Source organism: Camelus dromedarius, chromosome 10 (genome assembly GCF_036321535.1).
Source record: "Camelus dromedarius isolate mCamDro1 chromosome 10, mCamDro1.pat, whole genome shotgun sequence".
In the NCBI taxonomy this organism is placed as follows: Eukaryota; Metazoa; Chordata; class Mammalia; order Artiodactyla; family Camelidae; genus Camelus; species Camelus dromedarius.
In genome coordinates, this window is record NC_087445.1 from 30963349 (window position 1) to 30989251 (window position 25903).

General features: G+C 40.0%; 1 protein-coding gene across 2 annotated transcripts in view; it reads right to left on the reverse strand.

Annotated features, from left to right (window-relative positions):
- PDCD1LG2 (programmed cell death 1 ligand 2) overlaps nucleotides 1-25903 on the reverse strand; it is an 85024-nt gene that overhangs the window by 28854 nt on the left and 30267 nt on the right. For both annotated transcript variants that reach the window (XM_064490234.1, XM_010993428.3), the window contains 2 exons: nucleotides 14397-14465; nucleotides 5470-5775 (listed from right to left, as the gene is read on the reverse strand). In XM_064490234.1, coding sequence (XP_064346304.1) covers nucleotides 5470-5775; nucleotides 14397-14465 — 375 coding nt within the window. The remainder of the gene's footprint in view (nucleotides 1-5469; nucleotides 5776-14396; nucleotides 14466-25903) is intronic.

Genomic DNA, 25903 nt, shown 5'->3' on the forward strand with positions numbered 1-25903 from the left:
GGATTGTTGAAGTGATTTTTTTCTATCATTATGAAATGTCCCTTTTTGTCTTTAATAATACTTTTTTCCCCTGATATTAGTAATCTGCTAGATAACTAATTTTTGGTTAAATACGTCTATGAATGGAAGCTCCTACTTCCAGAAGCAGTCATCACCATGATTAGACAATAAAAAAGTTAAACTTTCATTGGGAAGATCACCCTTCTATCAAATCAAATTTTGCCTCATGGCAGCTTCAACCTATTGGTACTTACTTGACTGGCTTAGCAAAACAACATGTGGTCAGCTTAGTGTTAAGTACACGGGCTTCAGAGTCTGAAAGGTTTGACAAGGCTTAAGCCAAGTGCTGGTTACATGACCTGTCAAGCCTCAGACTTCTCATTTTAAAAGGTACAATAATACTTATCCTCGACAGGGGTGTTAGGATGATTAAATGAGTTAGGTACCTAGATCTTAGTAAATACTTAATTAGTACTGGCAATTATTATCTCTTCCATAGGACGAGGCAAACCTTCAGGTATCTGAAGACAACTGGCAAGAACCCATACAGTCTTTTCACCTCTAGGTAAAATATGCCTACATCCTTCAATCATATCTTATAGGACATAGTTTTCAGCCCCAATACAGGGTTTTAAAGCAGTCTAAGGTTGTAAGGCTCAATTCGTTAAATGATCTACTGCCCAGCTAGGCTGATTATCACAGACCCCTTGGCACTTGGAGATTGTCTCCAGCTTGACACAAGACTGTCAATCATCCTTTGTTGGCCCTCAGTCAACAACTACTAGTTGTTCAGGTGTATGCTGTGTAGGTCCTGGGCCTGTTTGCCCTTAGATGCATCCCTCAGTTTTTCTTGTCTGCTCTGTACTGCGGGAAGGCTGACTCCTACAGGTTGTGTAACCCAGGCTGTTGACAGCCAACAGCAGGCCTCTTGGGAAAACTGGAGGGCAAGTGGGAGGGAGAGGTAAGGGTATTTCTTTCCCACGCTCTATGCTATGATGGCATCTCCAGCAGCAGCCACATCTTTTCCCTGGCTCCAGCTACCACTGGACAGGCCGATTTGGGTTCCAGGGTCTGTCAAGTGACTCTGGACCCTGGGTTCCATTAAGCCTGCCTTTCCCTTATCCCTCCAGCCCAGCAGCGGTAGCAGCTTTCTGCTATTACTAATTGCTGATTTGCCTCCCTATTGCCCATTTGGCTTCTCAGTCTGTTTCATCCAAAGAATTACTCTTTTCTGATTACAATTTACACTGGTTTAAATGGTTTCTGTGATCCTGATTGTCTCTGACTATATGATTCACATATTACTAGCAACTCTAGCATTTCTGAAATAAAGGTAAGCCTTATTATCTTTACTATATATATATATTAATTACTACATTATCTTTACTACTGTACATAGTATTATCTGCTTTATCATTATAATGACCATAATTCAGGTAAAAAAACATACTTTTACGTGCCTTGGTCTTAGAGGATCCAGGCAGGTTTCTAGGAATCACTGAAATAAACCTTTTAGGAATACCTATTAAATTGGTCTGTTAAATGGCCTGGAGAGGAACATCAGCTTAAACAGTTTGTTAATTCCCAGGAGGTCCCCCGCCCCAGTCTCTTCAAAATTCAGGATACTGTTTTCTTAACTCCAGCTTTCCTCGTTCCCTTTTGTTTCCCCATGGGAGAAAAGGCACTGAGAGCAAAGATTTAGCCCCATCAGTAAGTTCCTTTAGCAAATGTTTTCTCTGGTCCTAGAGGCTAAATTTACAGACTTGTTTTTTCAATACTGCATTACTTATTTCGGGCTGTTTCTTCTCTGTCCCCCTGTGCCATTTGTCTTCCTCTTCTCGGAGTGAAGGACATCTCTCTTGTGAGAAAAAAATGGAAACTATGCTGTCTCCTTCCTCCACTTGTTGAAGCTATGCTCTGTCTACCTTGGGCCTTTCTGTTGGTTTGAAGTACTTCTGTAAGCCTCAGCCTATTCCAAGTGTTGGCTCTCTCCCAGGCCTATGCTTATGGCCCACCCAGGCCTTCAAGCTGGTTCGGCCCATCTATTCTTAGTTCTTCCTCTGTGTCTGTCTGGGATCCTTGCACAGTCTGGTTCTCAACCTGTGGGCTCAATCCCTGGCCTCTCAGGGTCGCTTGCTCTTTCCTTCAGCCATGCTCCCTGGCCTTCCTCAGACAGATTCCTCCTAGTCTTGTGGTTGCAACCTGGCTTTTCAGAAACTACAGCCTTCTGTTACTGGCTCTTCTAGACTCTCTAGCTATGATACCTAGTATTTTTCCCTTGTCCTTATGAAATCAGTTCACTATATTTAATATTAACTGTTTCCCAGGCATCAAAGAAAGTGCTATCAACCTATTTTCAAGGTATATGCCATAGATCAGGCATTTTAAGGACAAAGCATTGTCCTTCCTCTCGTCTTGTGCCATTTAAGTAAACGCTAACTGGGGTCCCAGATCTCTCCTGCTTCCTTCAGAGACCCCTGATCAGGGTAAAATATTCTTAGGTGCTGATCTTCAACCTTTTTTCTTTTTGCTTGTTTGCATCCCTCTTTAAACAATTGCGATGCAGTATGGTCCTTCTCACACATTTATTAACTTCATTCTTAGACTATTTCATAAGTTTCTACATTAGACAAACATGGTATGAGAGCATTTTATAAACATTCATATTTTTAGTAAGGCAATTATTTCACTCTTATACAAATGTATCCAATGTCACCTAGATAGCAAAAAAGGTGTCTTTCACACACACCACCATCCATTGAAAAATACATACAAAAATTTTCTTTATGGTCAGAGCTTTACATTGTTTCTTTTAATTCCTTAAACCTCAGTTCCAATTATACTTTTTATACAGAATTTTACCCTTATGCAACATGTTTGAAAGCTCTTTAGTGATTATCCTTTTGTTTCTGTGCAACAACAAAACATGTAAGCCATTGAAACTAAATTTTTTCTTCTGATCATGAGGCTTTAAGTGTTCAGTTTTCTCCTGCATTAAAATCTAATTTCCATTATTATCAACACATGTAAAGTCAAAACATAAAATATTACAAATACTGATGGTTACTAAACATAAAAAAGTTTACTGGAAATGTATTTCTTAATGGGAAGGGTGGGGCTCTTTTTTCAATTTGTTCATGAATCTGAGGATGCATGTGACTTATGGTTGGAGTGAGACAAGGTTCAGCATCAATTCTATTTCTATTTTTCTTTTTTTTTTTTGTAGCTGTAAGGGCTAAGGAATCTTGCTTATATGAATAAGGAAGTAGGAATGAAAACAGCTGTTATAGTAATGTCATTTCATTCTTTGAAAGCCTTATGATCTATACAACAAAAAACTGCTTCATTTTTTCCTATTATCAGCTGTAAACTCTATTAGGGCCTCCTTAAGTTTTGTTGAAAACAGAGAATTTGATACTACCTGATTTGCAGAAGGATTTATTAGTCATTACAATTTGATAGGGTATCAACATTTTCAGTCATTCTTTTGTTTAGCACTATAGAGGTTTTTACACCCTGAGGTTTTACACGATGGGAGAGAGGGAGGCTTTATATGAAGTGGGTAGAGCAATAATAAAAGAGGAAGTGTTTTAGGGGAACCCCAAGAGCCTTGCCTGGAAGGCACATTCTCAGGCACACTCAATTGGGGGAAGAGTATTTGAGGAAGATGAAGATCTAGAAACTCGTTTCCTAAAACTGCCTATGCTTACGCATCCCATAAAAAGCCCTTGTGATTCCCACACACTCTAGTTGGAAGATCATTGAGGGTTTAAGGAATGAATGAATGAATTAATGAATGAATGAATAATATATAAAGTAAGGTTTGAGGAATAAATCTGTTCCACACCTGAGTCACCCTTTGTCAGGGTGAGGAAGCAGGCAGAATGCCTTCCTAGGGATGAGGGGCACCCCTGAGCCAGAAAGAGTGGGACTGGCCCCAGATTGCCCAAAGACCCTGGATGCATTACAGCACTCAAATAGAAATCAGCAAAACATAGGGCAGTGATGTAGGGGTGCAGATACCCAAGTACACTAGGGGATCTTGAGAATGTAGAGCACTCTCTCCTCCATTAGTTGAACTCAGACTAACTTCAATGCTCTGGATTTCCTCCCAGTTGATGCTTGGATGTAGGAAATGCAGTAAAGATAGAAGGCAGTTACATCCAGGCTAAGGGCTTTTCTGATGACTATTATGAGTTGAGGTGTGAGAGGTCACTGTCCCTGCAGTAACTGAGGGTCTTTGAACCAAACCTCTGGACACACCAAGTGCCAGGCACCATGCTCGGTTATTTATGTTCATTATTTCTTTTAACTTTTACAAAAGTCCTATTTGGTAGATAATACTATTGCTATCCTACAAGTAAGAAAAATGTGAGATTATGAAAGGTGAAATAACCAGCCCAAGGTCACAGGTGAAAACATTTATCCTCGTGTCTAATTACTCGTTTCTTCTTCTTTATACCAGATCATAAAGTCACACCATTGCTGTCAAGACCAGTGGTCTTTAGGAACCAAAATCCACAGACCCTCCAGAACAAAGAACAGAGCCCTGAGACCTAGTGGGTAGGGTGGGGAGAGGACAGAGAAAAACTGGCACAGTTTAACTCAGAACAGTCAATGAAGGCTGAAAAACACAAGCCAATGAACAGAGCCAAATCTATTCTTTGATAATTGTCATATGCCTTTCCCAAAATGACCTTTCCCAGAACAAATAAGAACTTAAAGACTCCCTTCAGATTTGGGTTCTTGGCTCATGCTGTGGTGGAGAGGTGAGCCCTGAACCCAGAGAAATGGGGATAGCTGTTGGTTTAACTGGCTCCCTCAGGCCACCTGTTTTATTTCTTGGGGCTTTGACTGTTTCATGTGCAATAGATGAGGCTCAGATTAGAGTAGTATTTTCCAAACATTTTAGATTGTCTCACAGTGAGAAAAAAATTTTTACACCATAAGGCAAGATGCACACACACTTCTGAAATAATTTGAGTTTCATGAAACAACACTCTGCCGCTCTCTGATATGTTCTATTTCATCAAGCTGTTCATTTTATTGATTAAAAAAAAACCCACCTGGTTGCTACTCACAAAATTGATATTTTAATCTGTTAATGGATGGCAAAGCATGGTTTTAAAAACTCTGGACTTCTAAAGAGTAGCTTAATCATCAAGTCAGTGTTGTTCCTTGGGAGAACTGTGAATCTTTGGTCCCCTCCCACTTTTCAGGGACTTATCTTCCTGGCTTCCTCTAGACCAATTTTATTCCTTCCACCTCTGTTTACCCTCACCCCTGCTGCTTTATACTCAGATGTCAAGAAATATTTCTGAGCAGGTGCTTTTGTTTTCTCTGAGGTAGCCTTAGGCGTTCTTCCAGTTTTGCCTTAGCTACCTTTAGTGTGCTCCTGTTACTTGCAGCTAATGCAGGGCCTGTGTCGGAGGGATGCCTCCATGGATTCCAGTGCCTGAAACTACTCACCTTTGACTTTCAGAGTCAGGTACTTGTAGTCCCAGGCGATCCCATAGATGATCAGACAGAGATACTGCCCTGCATCCCTCACTTGAACTCGGGGGATGTGGAACAAGGCCTTCCCCAGAGGCAGCTGCTCCTCCAGCAAAGTGGCTCTTTCACTGAGCAAAGTTGTATCATTTTCCACCTTTTGCAAACTGGCTTTTAAATCTCTAAGTTCCATGTCACCTCCAGTGTCAAAATCACACTCCAAGGTCACGTTGCTGCCGTAGTCTACGGTGTACATTTCCTTTGGGACTGTCACTGTGAATAAAGCTGAAAAGAAAATAAGACATTCTCCCATTGTTTGCCTTCACATTTCAGTTCTGCATAGCATGGGAGCAAAGGAGACCCATCCCACCCTGCTTCTCAGGAGATACCTGTCAGTATCTCGGCATTTGTGGAGGTTCCTTTTTCTCATTTGTCCAATCTGTTCTGGCCAAGACTGGAATTTTTGATCCGCTGCTCTGAGGTAGTTCTCTCCTCTCAACACTCCCCACCTGTGTGGCTGACTGCCCTCCTGCCACCTATTATCCAGGCACATTTTCTTCATATGGATCAAATTACATCGTGCCCTGCCAAATTCTACCTCCTCTCACCAGTGAGGAATAACAATTATCACTTGTTGAGTTCTTACTACGTGTCAGGCCTCTGCTAACACATGATCCCTTTTGTCTTCCCAGGAAGCCAGTGAAGTAGGGCCATTTTCTTTTTAGAAAATGAAACTGAGGCACAGAAAGGTTAAGCAACTTGCCCAAGATTGCACAGCCAGGATCAGACCCAGGTATTGCCGAGTCGAAGTGTTAGAGCAGGCAGATAGCTAGATATGAGCAGAGAAAGAGGGACATAGACCAAATGGTAGGAATTGGGCAGAAAGGAGGGGCACAGACCAAATCCAGGAAACCATACATTATATAAGCACCAGGGGTCCCTGGGCAGTGGAAAAAAAGCAGGAAACTTTGGACTGATAAGCAATCATACCTTTTGGGGTGGAGAGGCCTGGAGGCCTACAAAGAAAGATGAGGAAAGGCAGGACTCTCCAGTGTCTAAATGTAACCTTTTGCTCATCATGCCCTCATCACAATAAAGTCAGCCTTGCAGACTAGAAGTACCCAACAAGCACCGACACCATGACACTTCTGATCCAGAAGAAATAAGGACAAAAATGCCTCCTCCCTTTGGGAAGGTGGAGTTGGGATTAAAAATCAGGGAATATGACCCCAAATCCTTCCCTCCCCAATGAATATTCTGCCCACTCATTTTTACTCTCTATGTAACCAACTTGCCAAAGAAATTCAGGGCAGCCGCTCACCTGAGCCTGCCCGCTCTCCCCTTGAGAGTGTACTATCCATCCCTTAAAAATCCCTGCTTCACTTTCTTAACCTATGAGTCTTGTCTCTGAATTCTTCCTGGTATGGAACAAGAACCTGGACACCGGTTACAACCAATAGCAATACAAGTGCCCTTACCCACCACCACATCATACAAGCCCACTGTGGAAGCATCTTTTATATCAACAAAAGGAAAGAAAGATTGGGACTAATGTTTAGGGTATACCTACTGTATGTGAGCCACTGCCACAGGCTTTTTATCTATATCATTTAATACTGAAAATGCAATCATAAAATATGTATTATCATTACTGTTTTACAGCTGAGGAAACTTGGTCAAAGAGGTTTGCTCCAGGACATACAGTCAGTAAAGTCAAACTTCAGAGCCAGTCGGATATCTGACTTTAAAATCTGTAGTTTTTGAAACAGTGACCCCAAAATGTCACATAGCTTTAGAACTATGCAAAATAATTTTAAATATGGCAGAATCAAGGCCTAAAGGGAGTTGGATTATTCAAAGAGAAATTCATACCCTCTTCAATTCTATTTCAATCCCTCAAATTACATATAATTTGCAACTAGCCTCTCACATCCCTAACAATGGCTATTTTTCCTTTTAGTAAAACAGGAAGCTCTCAGGCAGATGTTAATAATAATCTGGTAGAATTTAATAAAACCACTTTACTTTCACTACATTTATTTTTACTCATACCCTCTCTTTACCAGTACCAGTGATACTGGGTTTCCATTTACCACAGGGTTATACTGTTTTGTTCAAAAGATAAACGCTTAGTTGAGTTAAAGAATTCTATAAAAACAACAGCACACAGAGCAGTCGAACACAGCAAAAGTAATGAAGGTAGTGTGTGCAAGATTAAATTGTGAGAAACTGTACAAAGTGACGCTGCTTTCATCGTTAATGAATGGAAAATCATTATGACTAAGTGAGCAAGATCTCGAAGAAGCTTCTGAATTGTGACAGAAGATTAGATCAAATTATCTTCAGGAGAGCTTGCTTCATTAATTCACTCATTTAATCAGTCAAAACAGCCATTGGGGATGGTTTCTAAGAATATGCGATTTGAGGAGTCATTTTCATACAAAACATGGTATGTATGGAAAGAGCTCGGGATTTAGTGACAGATGAACCTAGGTTCAAATTCTGACTGTACCAAGATTATGAGCCCTTGCTGGGGCAGGTGGGTATAGCTCAGTGTTAGAGCACATGCTTAGCATGCCCAAGGTCCTGGGTTCAATCCCCAGTACCTCCATTAAAAAGAAAAAAAAAAGGATTATGAATCCTTTGATCTTGATCATGTCATTTAACTGCTATGAGTCTCAGCCTCTTTTATCTGTAAAAGTACAAGGGGCAGCGGGGTGGGAAGGGACAGACTGGGAGTTCAAAATTTGTAGATACTGACAGGCATATGCAGAATAGATAAATAAGATTATACTGTATAGCACAGGGAAATATATACAAGATCTTGTGGTAGCTCACAGTGAAAAAGAATGTGACAATAAATATATGTATGTACATGTATAACTGAAAAATCGTGCTCTACACTGGAATTTGACACAACATTGTAAAATGACTATAACTCAATAAAAAATGTTAAAAAAACAAAAAGGTACAAGGTTAATATCTGCCTCTCAATATTGTGGTGAAAACTAGACAAAATGGCACATGTGAAGCACCTTGTTTTGGCAGGTAGTAGGTGGTCAGCAAACACTGGTTCCTTTCTTTTGTATCATGCTTTAATTCTTGGGAAAGTGGTATTCTGACCACCCTGGACAACAGATTCACAGTATAAGTAGTTCGGGGGTTTTCAGTTGCTTGAATGATTCACATTGCAATTCTCTTCTGACTCGAGTTTTTCCTCGTATCATCTTGCAAGTCCTTGAAGGCAATGACCAGGTTGAGTTTGTTTTTGGTATCTCCAGTGCCTAGCACATACTAATACTAAATTCCAGTTCAGGGTTTAACATATAAATGACAGAAAGAGGAAGAGGCAGAAAAAAAAAGGACAAGTCTACCCATGTTCACTTCTATTTTCCTCTCATCAAACTGCAACTTGCACCAAACTGCACAAACTGGCATTCTTAATCACTACACAGCACATGTGATAGTGTAATATAGGCTTGAGGTTTATTGATAATGACTGACAAGTTTATATCTTGCCTCCAACTCCTGTTTTAACAATGAGAACATTAATGTGCCTTTCTAACAGATACCTGTGGTGCAGAAAGGAGTTCACATCTGCCCAGTATTCTTTCGGGCAGAATGGGGATGGGGCAGGGCTATAACATGAGTGCTTCTGTATAAAACAATTCCAATCACATCTGCATTTGCTAGGCCAGGTATAGAAGACTCTGGGATGATGTGGAGAAAAAAGATGTCGTGCTTCCAAATTTCCCACAAAGTGGAATCCACTGAACACTTGTAATAACTCTTACCCCAAGTCTCCATAAGAGGATGCTCTTAAAGGTAGATTCCTTTATGACAGGAATCATCTCCAAATACTTGAGTTATTAAGTTCCCTTATAACTAAGACAGAGCTGCCTGATACCAAGTCCACCCTGCCTGAAGAGTAATACTTATTTACTCACCCATCAAATATATATTAACCATCTTCTATGTGCCAGGTTCAAGAATTTACACTGCGTTTACTCTCCACATAGTACTTCCTTCTCTTATTTTATTGCACAAGATAAAACAAGAAACAAGGAAGAGAAATGGGGCTTGTGAGGAAGGTTACTTGCTGAGTCTGAGATTTAACAAGAATCAGAAGACTTTGAGTGCAGTCCCTATCAAATTTATTTAACAAATTTATTTACCACACTTACACTTTCTTCTCATGAGAGGGAGCGGCTATAACTTCCTCTGGAACTCCCCATAGCATACAGCAGAACTCCCCTCTTCACTGTCTGGGCCTTTGACAAAAATCCACTTTATGCTTGCTTTTCCCCTCTGCCTCTGCCTTGTACAGAGTGTGTGTGTAGAGGGGCTGGAGGCAAAAAGTGCGCTACCTTTCAGGCAGGTGACATTTTTCAGCTAACATTCACAAGAGGAGAGAAAAATTGGCAAACATGAATCATGTATCTGAGTAGCTCAGAATAACGAGAACATTAGTTGTTATTTGGTCTAAGTTTGTCCCAATTAAAGCTTCTGAGCTATGCAAAGCTTTAAGCTTGATTACCCAATATAAAATGACAAGTTTAGGAGATGCAATATACTTTCGAAATCCTAAAATATTCTCACTGTAAATTACAGAGGAAATCAAAACACTCTTGCAAACAATTCTGTGAAGAGGTTTTTTTCAAGCTTGGCTGCACATTAGAATCACTAAGCAGAGGGCTTCAATCTTAGCCATCATTGGAATCACCTGGGAGGCTTTTAAAACACCAATGCCTAGGCCCCACTTTGGATCCTTTAAAACTGAACTTTATTTTGTGAAGTCAACATCAATTTTTTTTTTTTTTTAATTTCACTGGGAGCTTCTAATGCGCACAGAACAATGAGAAACCATTTGTTAGACAAATCAAAAACACCTGCACTTGCAAACATCTTATCATCCTGCCTTTCAGAGTGTTGTCCTCAGTTTCCTCTGGGAGAAATGTGGCGTCTCCATTCAGCATTCCTACAATTCCTGGAAGGCAGGTAGAATTGCATCCCCTGCCCCAGACCTAGAGAAGCAGAATCTACTTTCTAACAAAATGGGGTGATTCACATGCACATTAACATTTGATAAGCAGAATGATAACACTAGTTTGCATTTGGATTGTTACTGGGAAGTAGAGTAATACTTAATATTTATTAAACACAATGAATCAGACCCTGGGCTAAACTTTACATCATCATCTTATTTGATGTTCTCCAAACTCTGCAAGGTAGGGGTCATTACCCCCATTTTACAAATAGGGAAACTGAGGCTTAAAGAAGTGATACAACTTGCCTAAGGTCAAAGAGTGGGAGCTCACAGAGTTGGAATTCCAATTCATATCTCTGTGTCTTGAAAGCTTGCACTTCTAACAACTCTAGAGATATGACCATATATCCACTGGCATGTATATGCTCCATCCATGAATGAAATAGATATACTTTGCAGCTTTATACTAAGGAAAAGACATTTGTTTTTTATTTCATGTCACATGGTTATTAAATTAAGCTTCAACCTAGCATTGATTTCCTGATGTTACCAAAGGAGAAAACTGGAAATTTTCCATGACAGAAATTAAGCAAACAAAACATTCATTTGGTCATCTTGACTAAATTAAAAGGTAAAGGACTTGGCCAAAGCTTGAAAAATTCATACATGCAGGTTCTTTAAACAGATTAAAATAGCTGGCTTGAGTAATGTTGGAGCGTTTTTCAAAGTTCTTTGGGGAACTTTGCATTTTTTTTTGCAATCAAGGCATCAATTGGAGCCGTCACATCTCCAGGAAACACAAAACAAGTTATTTGCATTACCTCCCGAGATAACTTTCTCTCAAGCTAATTTTATACTTTTTTCCCCCCATCTAGCAATAGAAGCTTAAGAGTTTTCAGACTTCCTATCTTAGTACTTGACAGGTGAGGGTAGGACCAGGGTAGGGGCAGGGGACTGCTTTACACAGACACAGTTTTCAGAAAACTCCAGTTCCTGGTTCAGGACAGATGCCTGCTCTGGGCACCTAACTCATGCACTTCTCTTTGTAGGAATACTGCATGGAGACATCTCATCTCTTAGAAATCCTCTCCCCAACTAGATTCTTCTGCTGTGTATACCTCAGGGGTCAGCAGAAGTAGATTTGGAGGCTGATTATAGGCTAAGTGGAGTGACTCAGGGTGTGGTTCCTGGCCCAGAGTGACCTCAAGCAACACCCTGGTCATGTGCCTCCTGGGTTTTATTCATTTCTGGAGGACAAAAAAAGAAAAACATAAAAACACAAATGAAAGATATAAGATTGGGGTTACTTTTTCTTCCAAGACATGACAAAATACAAAAATAAATATTTTCCCTTAAGTGCGTCTGGATTATAACATGTCCTTAGGTTTTGAAATGGAAATATAAGAAAAAAATGAAATGTAATGCTACAGTAATAAAAGAGTGTGATTAATGCGAAAAGCTATCCACACAGATCAATAGAACAGAATGGAGAAGCCAGAAATAGACCCATACAAATATGGCCAAGTGATTTCTGACAAAGGTGCAAAGGCCATCCAATGGAGAAAAGATAGTCTTTTCAACAAGTGAAAAAATGGGGCTGGAGCTGGAGCAACTGGATGTCCACAAGCAAACAAACAAATAAACAAACAAAACTTAACCTTATATAAAAATCAACTCAAGATGAGTTGTAAGCCTAAATGTAAGATGTACAACTGAAAATGTTTAGAAGAAAATCTTTAAGTTTTAGGTTAGGCACAAGAGTTCTTAGATATGACAATCCATAAAAGAAAAAAATTGATAAATTGGATATTATCAAAATTAAAATCTTTGCTCTACAAAACACACTGCTAAGAGAAGGAAAAGATGAAAAAATTTGCATAACACATAGCTGATGAAGAATTTGTATCCAGACTATATAAAGAACTCTCAAAACTTAGCCATAAGAAAATAAATAACCCAGTTAAAAATGGCCAAATGATCTGATATGCACTTCAGCAAAGAAGATATATGGATGGGCAATAGGTATGTGAAAATATGTTTATCATCACCAGATATAAGGAAAAGGCGAATTCAACCACAGTGAGATACTTCTACACATCTATTAGAGTGACTTAAAAAGAGAAAATGACAATGTCAATACCAAGTGCTGTCAAAGATGTGGAGCAATTGGAACTCTCATACTTTGCTGGCAGGAATGCAAAAATGGTATACAGACTATGAACGGTTTCATGGTTTCTTACAAAGTTAAATATATACTTACCATATGACTCAGCAATCCCACTCCTAGGTTTTCACCCAAGTGAAATGAAAACATATGCTTCCACAAAAACCTATATACAAATGTTTGTAGCAACTTTGTTTGTAATTGCCAAAAATAAGAAACAACCCAAAAGTCCCTCAACTGGGTAATGAATAAACAAAATGTGGTACAAACATACAGTAGAACACTACTCAACAGCAAAAAGGAGTGAACTATAGATTCATACAACAATATGGATAAATCTCAAGTGCATTATGCTAAGTGGAAAGAACCCAGACAAAAAGAGTATTTAATAAATGATCCCATTTACATGACATTCTGGAAAAGTTAAAGCTATAGGGTAGAGAATAGATAAGTGGGTACCTGGGCTTAGAAGTTGGGGGAGGATTTTTTGTTTGGTGATAGAACTGTCTGGGCCTTGACTGTGGTGGTGGCTGTGTGACTACACATTTGTCAAAACTCATGGATGATTTTATGAAAAAACAGTAAAATTTTAATTCATGTCAATTTAAAAATAAATATTTGAAAAACTAAATGAAAATGTTTTCTGATAGTTTTTCACTTCAAACTTTAACTTATATTATAGATAACACTGTAAAGCATCCACAGAACGTACAAGGAAAGAGTTAATTTCATATGTCTCTAAAATCCCAGCTGGGCAGGGTCCCGTAGAAAGGACACATCAAGTGTTCCTTTAACTACCACTGCAAAGGCAGGGCTGAAGTACGCAGAATATAGGGATGTTTTCCATGGATGGCCCCAAGTCGATGTCTCTAGTACCAGTCCAGATTGGGCAGCCCAAGGGAGGGAGAGAAACATGACTGGGTAGAGAGTAATTGGGACCACCTGGAAGGGAGGGAAAAGCTTTTCAAAAAGTTATCTGTGCCAAAGAAGGCACTCTTTCTCAATCAAAGGTGGAATGCTGGATGACTTCCCATGGAATCAGGGCTGCTATCATAGAGGACCTAATCCCCTGTATCTGCCTGTCTTCCTCTCTTACCTACTGGTATTCTCCCAATGTAATTCACTCATGGTCCTGACTGCACATGTGAATGGTCTATGAACTACTTTCCCCAGAAAAGCAAAACTCCTGAAATTGCTTTCCTCCCTGCCCTACATTCTCCAGTAGAATATATTTCTTCAAAATCCAAAGGCATAACCTTAAGGTTCATTATTCATTTAGACACAAGAAGATTCTGACTTTCCAATTCAAGTAATCCACATTAATGTGTGAATGACCAAAGGATGCTGATGTTGCTTTTTAAAAGAGAAGGTGTCCCCCTGACCTTTGTCTCCTCACTGTCCCTGCCAGAAGAGAAGGGGACAGCTGTGTGGCATCTCACCTTTCAGGACACTCCACCCATGCCCTCTTGTGTCAGTTCAGAGGTGCACGGTCTGAGTGGTCCTGACTTCTTGTCACTACCATTATTGGACAGTGGGGATAGATGGGCCAATATTCTCAGTCCCTGTTTCTGTAAGACAAGGACACGGATATACAAAAGCCACCATGGGCACCATTCTTTTGGCTGTGCTTAACCAGAAATCACACTGCCTCTCACAGAAAGCCTTCAGCCTGAGGACCACAGTCTCGTCCTTGGTTTCAGCTGAAGGTCATTACCTGTTCCTCTTTCTCAGTCCCCTCCCTTTGTCCTTTCTTACCTGCTGTCTGATGAAGCTGCATTTCCAGGCTCAGAATTAGCAGGAGGAGGAACATGTTCTGTACTGGATCTGAAACAGACAATTGAAAGTCTCAGAGCCACCTGCAGTTTGCTGGGTCTCATGATTTGGTCATTTGCTCACTCTTGAAAACAAGAAAATGACTCGTAAACAAATCTTTTGGGGAGGCAGTGGACCGTGATGGAGTCGAGAAGGGTTGATCACTCAGAGAAGAGAGGAGATAGGGTAAGAAGAAGCGAGGCCCTCTCTCGATCCAAATTAGAAGCACTTCTTCCTTCTCTAACAACTGTTTCTAAATATGAACCAGTCCTCATAGTTACCCATGCTGGTGGTTATCTGCACCTCTTTGTCTCTCCCATGAAGCCTTCCATAGTTTCAGTAGTAGGCCCTTGAAAACCAATCTTGTTTGTCAAATGAAGAATACACATCACCTTTTCCAGCTGCACTGGAACTCTGGGAGTCAGACACTAGATAGTGTTCAATAGAACAGAGTTAGAGTCTCAGCAAAAACTTGGGAGTTGACTGAGCAGGTAAAGCAGTCAAGCTCTTTGCAGGGCTATGATTGAATGTACCCGTTACTTGAACTATTTGTCATTAAGAGGTGTAGACAGGGAGAGCAGAGAACTGGCTCCACTGAGTAGCTGCCAAACCTTGGTCCTGTTTCAACTCCTGTGCTTCCACCTTTGCTCAACTTTTCCACCCAGGGACTTCTAGAGGTTGAAGGCAAAAGGGACAGGGTATACCACTGTCAGCTTTTTTTCCTTCAAACAGGCTTTCAAAATTTTATCAGCCATAGAATCATTTCTCCAAGGGGAAATCAATTGGAGCCATACATCTAAATCAGATAAAAGCAGAATTGCTCTGTGTATAGTGGAAAGTCAGTGGAGGATTTGGATCAGGAGAATGGCATGATCTCATTTTACATTTTTAAAAGAGGACTCAGTTTTGGTGTAGACAATAGACCACTGTTGTGAAGGAGAATGGGATGAGCAAGATTAGAAGCAGAGTGATAGTAAGGAATGTTTTTGCAGAGATGATAGTTTGGGTTAGAATGGTGGGGCTGGTGGAGGTAAGAAGTGGTCTGTTGATGGTTTTTTATTTTTAAACATTTTTTCTTGGTCCTTTAAATGTATTAAATTCATAACAGCTTTATCGGAGTATGATTGACGTACAATAGAGGACTGTGGGTGTGTGCACATAGATATATTTAAGACACAGATGATTCAATGGTACAATTCAGTGGTTTTCAGTATATTCACAGAATTATGCAACCCACACCAGTACCTAATTTTGGATCATTTCCATTATTCCAAAAAGTAACCCAATACTCACTAGCAGAAACTCCCCAATTCCTCTTCCTCTTCCCCCAGCCCCAGGCAATCACAAATCTCCTTTCTATCTCTATAATTTACTTATTCTGGATGTTTCATATAAATGGAATTATACAATATGTGGTCTTTTGTGTCTAGCTTCTTTCAGTGAGCATATTATTTTCAAGATTGATCTGTACTGTAAAACATTATCAGTAGTATATTCCTTTTTATGACTGAATAATATTCCATGTATGAATACACCACATCTTGTTTATCCATTCAGCAATTGATGGACATTTGAGTTGTTTCCACTTGTTGGCTATTACAAATAATGCTACTATGACACTCAGGTACCAGTTTTTGTGTAGATATATTTTTGAATCTCTTGGGTATATACATAGAAGTGGAACTGCTTCATTAAATGGTAACTCTGTTTTACTTTTTGAGAAACTGCCAAACTGTTTATCAAATGTACGATTTGCAATTACTTTCTCCCACCCTGTGATTGTTTTTGCAGTTTCTTGATAGTGTTCTTTGAAGCACAAATGTTTTAATTTAATTTTAAAGCATAAATTAATTCTGATGAAGGCCAATTTGTCTATTTTCTCTTTTAATTGCTTATGCTTTAGGTGTCATCACTAAGAAATCATTGCCTAATCCAAGGTCACAAAGATTTACATCTATGTTTTCTTCAGAGAATTTTATAGCTTTAGTTCTTGTATTTAGGTATTTGATCTAGTTTGAGTTAATTTTTATATATGGTGTGAGGTACGGCTCCAGATTCATTCTTTTGCATGTGGACATCCAGTCGCCGCTGCACAATTTGTTGAAAAGATTATTCCTTGTCCATTGAATTCTCTTAGCATCCTCACCAAAAATCAATTGAACTTAAATGTATGAGCTTAGTTCTGGAATCTTAATTTTCCACTGAACAATACATCTTTCCTATGTCAGTACCACAGACTGTTGATTACAGTAACTTTGGTAAGTTTTGAAATTGGGAAATGTGAATCTTCCAACTTGTTCTTCTTTTTCAAGTTTTGTGGGGGTTTTTTGTTTTGTTTTGTTTTGTGTTTTTGGTGTGTGGCTATTCTTATTCCCTTGCATTTCCATGTGAATTTTAGGATCAGCTTGTCCATTTTCACACCCAAAAAAAGCAGCTGGAGTTTTGATAGGGATTGCACTGAATCTGTAGGTCCACTGGAGAATATAGCCATCTTAATAATATGAAGTCTTTCAATCCATGAATGCAGTGTGTCTTTCCATTTATTTAAGACTTCTATATTTTCAGAGATTTCACAGGAATTGTTGACAGGTTGGAAGGGTAGTTTGACAAAAGTAAAGAAATCTAGAAAAATTTCTAGGTTTGGGGCTTGAGTCTCTAGGGCAATGGAGATACTATTTATTAAAATGGAGAAGACTAAGAGTGAAGCAGATTAGGGAGCAGAAATCAAGATTTGTATTTGGAATGTGTTTGGTTTGAGATGCCTATTAGGTATCCACATTGAAGATGTTTAGTATGCAGCTGGATAACTGGTAGTCCAGAGTTTGGGGCAGAAATATAAATTTGGGAATCATCAACGTATAAGTGTTACTAATGCCATGGTGCTGCACGATGTCATCTAAAGAGAGATAAGGAAGAGAAAGTGTCAAAAGGACTGAGATGTGGGTCATTCCAACATTTATGGATCTTTGAGAGGGAGGGTACTAGCAAAGAAAACTGAGAGGCTGGGTACAAAGGCAAATGAATCATCTCTTTTATTTTCTGTATTCTCATTTGACTTCTGGAGCCTTGTTGACTGTGGAGGGACTGCCCCCTCAAGATTACCCAATTCCTAGAAATAGTAAACAACTCACCCTCAAGTGCGCCTTTCATATGCAAATCAACCACTCCAAAGCCCTATCTTCAATCACCTCCTTATTAAGCTCTCACACTCTGGGCCACTATCTATTTGCCCTAATCACCCCAGGGCTAGATACTAGACAATAAGGGACAGCTCCTATCCCCCCAGAGTCTGCTGAAATTATTCAAACTAGCCCCATTCGTTCCTGTGGAAGCCACAGTAAAGGCTCCTAGCTACTTCCCCATCTTCTCCCAATGCCTCCTGTGTGACCCTGATATTTACCTGTGTGGCTCCCTTTGGAGTGGCATGCCCTTTTCTCTTGGAATCTATGAGTATAACAAATTATTTTTTCAATGGCACTCACCTCCTGATCTGTTGGCCTCACCGTACCTAAACAATAATAAAACCTAGAGTTTAAAACATAGTACTAGAAGGAGAAAGTGATCAGTTGAGCCAGCTCCTGAGAGCTAAATTTAGCAGTATGAAGGTCATGGATTACCTTGATAAGCATGGTACCAGTGGGTTTGGTGCAGATGAAAGCCTGTGTGGATTCGAGGGACAATAGGAGGTAAGGATGTGGAGACAACAGAATATAGGCAACTCAGGGAAGAGTGCTACAGGAGAAATGGGGCAGCAGCTAGAAGGGAATTGAGGTGGGCTGTATTCTTAGTTTAGGGAGGGAGATATTACAGCAGGTAACAACTGGGAAGAGAATCAAGTGCTTTCCACTGGGCAATGCTCTAGACACAACTTAGCTAGACTTGAAAACCCTCTTCCTTGTTGAAAATAAAAATATGTATAAAAAAGATAACATCTTAAGCTGCACCTGCAGCCTTGCCCAGCATTTTAAATTCTAGAATACAAAAGGATAGCATGTAACATGTGGTCTGGCAACAGAAAAGACTCCTAGTTCACTCACCACTGCTTTTAACTTCCCTTTCTTCCTTGCCCATCCAAGGGGACTTTCCTTGCACACTGCCTCCTTGAGTCAGTTGAGAGACAGACACTTTCATAAAGGTACTTTCCAACAAGCAACCTTCTTTCTTCTAGGGATAATGTGTCCCATGCAACAGTTAAGAGCACAGGTTCTAAAGTCAGATGCATCTGTGTTCAAATCCTGGGTCTATAAATTATTAGCCTCTAACACCTTGGACAGTTATGAAAACTCTTTGTGTCCCATTTTCCTATAGTGCCAACAATAATAACTTCTGCTTCAAGGCAGAATCTTGGGGGTCATCTTAAACCTACTCATCTCTCATCTTGAACATCCAGTCCATTCCCCCACACCTGTTAATTCTACTTCCTGGATACTTCTTGGATTATGCCTCTTCCTTCCACCACTCCACTGCCATCACCTTAATGCAGCTTCCCACCATTTCTCATTATACCATAGCAGAGCCTCCTCACTGCCATTTTTACCTTCTAGTCTTGCTTCTTTCTACTCCATCCTCCTCTTATCAAAGTGGAGGACACAAACCTTGGTGTCATCCTTGACTCCTGTTTTCTCTCACCTGCATCTGGTTCATTAACAAATCCTGTAGGCCTTTCTTTGAAACATATCCAGAATCTGACCACTTCTCACTGCTTTCATATCAACTTGAGACATTATCACCTGTCATGGTGATTGTAACCTTGCCTTACTACAGTTGATTCTCAACACAGGAGCCAGAGCAATTCTTTAAAAATATAAGTCAAACCATGTCTTCTTAAAACCTTTTGATGGCTCAGTATTTCACTGAGAGTAAGAGGGGCCTCTGTCCTGAGCTCTCCTGTGCTTTAGAGGATCCCACTGTGCTCATGCCTTTCATGCAGTGTGAAGTGTTCGCAGGACTGAGAGGTGTCATCTGGAGCCCGTGATCTCTCTCCACCATCCCCACAATCTGGGTCCTTGGGATGCTGGAATTCCCTGCCCAAATGGCCCTAAGCCTGCTTCCAGGATCTGGCTTCTTCCCCAGATCCATCCATTCAAGGATGGACCTTGCTGCTAATGTGCCCGTCCCTATGCCTGGACACTTTACTCTTTTTGATGAGATGACCTTATGGAAAATTGCAATAGCACCACTCATCCAGCATTCCCAGTTTCCATTTTCTGTCTCTCTTTTCCAAAGCTTTCATTACCATCTAACATGCTATGTAACCTACCTGTTTATTGTATTATTACCTGCCATCTTCCATTAGAATATAATCACTAAAAGTGCAGGGATCTTCATCTATTTGCTTATGACTATGTTTTCAGTACCCAGAACAGTGTCTGGCAATAAGTAGGCACTTGATTAGTATTTGTTGAGTGAACTATCCCCTTATCTAGCAGGCAGAACAATCTCTTGAACGCTGAATAATTGAATCTGACCATGTCACTCCTGCTTAAAAGACTTTAGCAGCTCCCACTGTTTACAAGGTAAAGTTCTTAGTGCAGCACACAAAACTTTCCCTGACCTACCACCTTCTGCCTCAGTCACAGAGTAATACATGCACTTTCCATGACTAGGGCCTCACAGGTGCTTTGAGAATTCTAATCTTCTATGTCTAATCTTATTTTTTTAATCTTATTTTTCCTCTCTCTCAACTTCTTCTTGAGTTTAAAAAACTGTATTGTACCTTAAGTAGCCTTACGTTCTCATGCATTCAACAGAAGTGAATAACTCTTTTCTAACTAACTTAGGGTGCTTCTGCCTCAATTGTACCTACTACTCACCCCTATAGTGAAGCACTTAACTCATTACTGGTATGTTGATATATTACACTTCTGTTTTCCTAGGCTAGAACAAGAGCTCTTTGTACAGTCTGCCTTGGTATCTGCAGGATATTGGTTCCAGGATCCTCTGAAGATACCAAAATCTGCCGATGCTCAAGTGCCTTATGTAAAGTTGATAGTACAGTTGGTCCTATATGTAGGGTTGCGGAATCCTGCAGATATAAAGGATGGACTGCCCTATATTAGGTTCTTTTAACTGTGTGCTGAATGGACAAGTGAAAGAGTGCTTACTTGCACAAGAGCTTAGCATCATATTCAGGAATCTGAGGAGTACTGGCTCCCAGTTGACTCCACTCCCTATCAGAGAAACAGAAACCTTAACTTGGTTGTTTATTTTGGCCCCAAATAAGAACTTTCCATTGAATGGAACCACTCACAACAGAATGGGCCACTAATGGAGTGGGAAGGCATCATCTCTGGAATTGTTTAATAAGCAAAGGGTGCATGTTGAAGCAAGAGTTTCCACAAGAGGCAGAAAGTGATCCCTTTTTAGCAGTAAAATTATTTACAAAGTTGTCTCCCAGAAGAATGTTTACACAGGTATCTCAAGCCCCACACCAACCTCTCTCAAAACATTAGACAATCTGGATAAGACCCCTGCCCTCTGGTTTCCTTAGAAGAACCACGTTTTCTGAAGAAGCAGGTTCTTGAAGCTTTAATGTTAGGGAAGTATGAACTCTTAATATTCAGATAGGCAAGGCCTGAAAGAATTTACTTAGAAAATTTATGGAGTGCATTGCCAAAGTTAATTAACTCAATGCATCATTTACAGAGCGGCCATGTGTAAGGCACTCCTTTGGCTAAATGAGCACCATGTTGCTGCTTCTCCATGATACAATGAACATGTTCAAACAACCACACTCCCTCTCTAGTCTCCCCTTTTAATATTCACCTTTGTTTTGGATATAAATATCTTACTATCTATACCTGGTCAGCTGTTCATTTTCATCTTAATTGTACATCCCTTATGTACATGGTTGTGTTTGCCAGCCTTCCCATGAAGTTGAGGTTGCTCATTACCGCTAACTTTATATCAGGCAAGCTGGCTTCTAATGAATACTTTGGAATGTGGGTGGAAAAGAAGTTTTTAATCAAATGATCAGTTTAGCTGAATTTCTTAATTTCTAGATAATTCTTAATGAATTTCTGGGTAATTCTTGGTAATTCTGCCTGTGAACATGTTGTAAGTGTTGATGTCAAGTCGTGATCTGAAATGGAGCAGAACGGCATAGAACATTTTCTAGTGGCTCCAGGAGGAGTCAAGAAGGGCCTTCTAAGTCAGGAAATGATTAGGCTTGAGAGTGAGAAGAAGCAAAAGCTATTCTTGTTAGATTTGTGGAAAGTCCTGTTCAAATTGCTGTCCCATCTCTGCTTTCACTCAGGTCACTGGAAAAGATGCTTCTCTTGGTGGCATGGTAAGAAGGAGTTCTAAGGTAGCTATCAGGAGACAGGAGTTCCAGTCTTTGTCCACTAATGCCCTAGGAACTCACTCTCGGCTCTGCAAAAAGAGGGGTGAACTAGGTGATTTCCAAGGTCCCTTCCGTGTACCATCTATGCAACTAGTGGCCCTAAACAACCAGTCTCAACCATTTGGTTTCCCCATGTTAGCTAACACTCAAGTGTGTAACATACCAAGATTTTTGATGAACCATGAACATTTCTCTTTTTTAAGAATTAAAGCGTGATTCCATTTCTAACTACCACAAGTATTACTGGCCTATCAGTAACTATCGATCACAACGTTTAAGATGAAGTTAAGATACATAAGACTTGACTTATTCCAGCTAAGGTCTTTTACTCCTTTCCTCTAAAAGGCATTTAAGAAAGTGAGTGGAAATGACATCATGGAGATAATTAATGAACTTCAACTTATAAATGTGTACATATATGTATGTGTACATAGATAAAAAGCTAAACTTCTGATAATTTAGGCACTCTGTTATTAGGAACACAAAACAATGTGGGGTGCTGCATAACCTTTGCTGCCTAGGTTGTGGCAGAGCCAGTAGCCAGAAATGTGACGTTGGGTCGGTCAGCCACTTCCCTCACCTAGGGAGAAGCAGACCTGGAGAACGCTTCCTGAGTCTATGGAAACCATCAAGTGGAAGGTTCCTACCTCAGTGGACATTTTCCTGTTCCTTCTCCTCCTCCCTCCTCCTCTTCCTCATCCTCCTTCTCTTTCTCCTCCTCTTTCTGCTGCTTCTGTTTTTGCTTTTGCTTCTCTGCTTCTTCTGTTCTTTTTCCTCTGTTTCTCTACCTGCCTGTGAAGATTAAGCTCCCCAAGGGTAGGAATTTCTGTTTTTGTTGCTTACTATGTCGCTGGTCCCTCAAATAGCCCCTGATACATGGTGGGTCCTCATTAATATTTGTTGAATGTCTAAATCAGGCTCCCGTGGTCCATGAGCCATAAATATAAATAGCCCTTCAAACATGGTGATACTGGGAGGGGTATGTGAAAAATACTTTGCAAATGGCAAAGTGTTCTTCACATTCATTGTCATTATTACTCATGGTGGTGACTGATGATCTTTGGTCCAAAATTCCCATGGATTCCTAATATGACCACTCCTTTCACTAACCCATGAAGATCTCACCAGGTAAAGTCTACCTCGTCTTTAAGACTCACTCAGGGTCACCTCCTTCATGAATCTTCCCCTGTGCCTCCTAAGTAAATGTCTGCAAAACTGCTGCACCTCTCAGAGTACTTCTTTTCTACCCTGTATTTAATAGTTTATGTTTAACTTTCTGCTTAGTAGATGTTTAGATCTTATTTGGCTTATTTCTATATAAAAGAGACTAGTATCAATTGTATTCAATCATACTGTATTTCCAAAAAAAAATCCAGAAAATTTCTGTAAATTCTGAGGAGAAATTTGTCAGCAGAAAATGTAAGCAGGAAAACTTTTCCAAGCAAAATTTGCAAGAAGATCAAAAATCACTGTAGGTGCCAGCAGGTTCACTTTCTGGTTGCTTCAGGCCGTTTCTTACCATTTCACCTACCTCCTGAAATCTATTTGTGAACTGATAGATGAAATTTATGATTTTACAATAATTTACAGAAGTTTTAATTCTTTCTTTATTTCTTTTATTCAAAACATTTACTATTTTCTATGTGCCAAGCGCTGGTATGCAGAGGTAAATAAGACAAGCAGAACCAGTGCTTTCAAGAATTCTCTAGTCTCTAGAATAAGCAAGGCATAAATACTTTATGGAAATGTCTCAAGGATCCTAGCAAATAATTTCTTTGTGCAATAATAACCAGCATAAAGGATCATGTTTGTGTAACACTTTATTCCTGGCTGAACAGTCTTAACTCTTTTGACTTCTCCTCCTCAACTGTCTAGCACAGTCCTGGGTATCTATGAAGACCTAGATAAACACACACCAAGCTGATTTTAAATACCTGAATTAATCACTGTTTTTGAAGCCAAATGTCTAAAAGAAGAATTTTAATTAGCAATGTTTTAAAATAATTTGGGTTTGAATGCCTTTGGCAAATAATGCAGAGTTTGCCCCAGGCCCTACCACACCCTATTGTCTTACCTACAGCTTGCATTCACACTTTTATTACCTACAGGCATTTACGCTTTTAGGGAATCTTAGCAACAGTGGCTCTGTTTTTAGAGGGGGATCAGTAAACTTTTAGTGTAATTATTCAATCCCTAAACCATCTGAGGCATAGATAGACTATCTGTAGCCTTAAAATGCTATTCTAGTCAATTTAAATTAAATTCAAATTTACCTTAATTTAACTTAAATTCATATTGCACCTTAAGTTTTTTGGTCAATAAACACTGAGCTCCCATTTTTTGCAAGTCTTTGTATTAGACTGTGGAGAATTAATAGAAGGATTCATCTAAGAAAGGATTCGTGCCCTTAAAGACATTATAAACATAGTCAGAAGGTTAAAGTTTATACACATGAAAAATAGTAAGAAGTGGTGTAAAATATTTTGCATGAAAATGCAAAAACCATGGAAGCTGAGTGGAGGAAGGGAGACTTCCTAGATGAGTGGGATTTGAAATAAGCCTTTCAAGCACTGGTAGGAATCAGAGAGGAGCTACTCTTGATGGCACTGAGATGGCCCAGAAAGCAAAGTTTCAGAGGTGCAAACACACAGGGCATGAACCTGGCTGGAAATACAGATTGAAACAAGAATGTTAAGGGATTAATGCCAGGAAGAGCTGCCACTAGGAGACAGTGACAGTGAGAAACTGAGTGACAACACCAAAGATGTTTGAAGAAGATTCTAAAGAAGTAGGAAACAGCTACCTTCCCTGATGCTAAAACTGCTGATTCTTTCTAAGAAATCCTGTAATTTGCTTTCTCTCCCTTACTGCTTTTGTGCGAAGGACCCCCCCAAACTTCTCCCTGACATTCTTTACAATAGTTTTAACCCAGAGGCTATGCTCCAGGAAGAAGATAATGGGCCAATAATCTCAGAAGAATGGACAGACCCTCTGCAGTTCCCCCATGATGTCAGAAAGATTCATGAGGTTAAGGAAAATGTACCAATGTACCAGCACCCTGTAAAATGCCCTGATTGTTATCACCTTTTCTGTTCCACCCAGTTTTTTTCTATAAGAGGGACTCACAGTCTCTAAGGGATTAGCCTGTTATGACTCCCCTTTGCCTGGCAAAGCAATAAAGCTGTTCTTTTCTAATCCTCCCCAAACTCTGCCTCCAAGTTTCAATCCGTCTTTGGAGTACAGAGGCCAGTTTTGTGGCAACAATTTAATCTGAGTTTTTTGGGTTGTTTTTTAGCATATAATGAGGGAGAGTGGAATTGGGGGCCAGCTACTCCATTAGGTGGTATTCATCCAGATGTTTGGTAAAGCCCCTGTTTAGGGTCAGAAAAAAAAAAAAGAAAGAGAAAGGAAGGAGAAACTATAAATTGATCGAGATGACCATTGACAAAACGATTGGCAAGTGATCAGCCAGATGGGAAAGAAAGAGAAGCAACAAGTTGACTGGTTTTGAGGCTAGACTATCAAAACAAAATTGATGCCTTGGGGTGGGTGGAAGAGGGGGAGGAAATACAAGATCAAGAGCTGATTTTTAGAGGGAAGACAATGAGTTGGATTTGAGTCATTAACTAATGCAAGACAAGAAAAATGTAGGTCTAGAGTTTGGGACACAATTCAAGACTAGAGATAAAGCTAAGTTATTTCTAGTATGGAAGTGTTAGCTGACACTGGGGGAAGAGTTAACTCTCTGAGGAGGGGGAGAGTATAAAAAGAGAGATTAGAAAGGAAAGGTCTGAACTCTGAGGAATGCCCCCAGACTTGGAGAGCAGAGTAGGGGTAGGAGCCCAGAGAATAAGGCAGAGAAGAAATGGTCCTAAGAGCCAAGGGAGGAAAACACTGAGCAACAGAAGTGGTTGATAATAGAGGGGTCAGGAGAGTGAGAGCTGGGAACCAGCCCCGAGGGGTACTAGGAAGGCTGGAGGACATTCAGATGATTGACCTGAATAACCTTTCAGATTCCTTTATCTATCCTGGAATTCTGTGAATTCATTTGAAGATTAGGGAAATAAAACTTGAGGGAGCCCCACTGTAATGGAGCAGGGTGAGACAT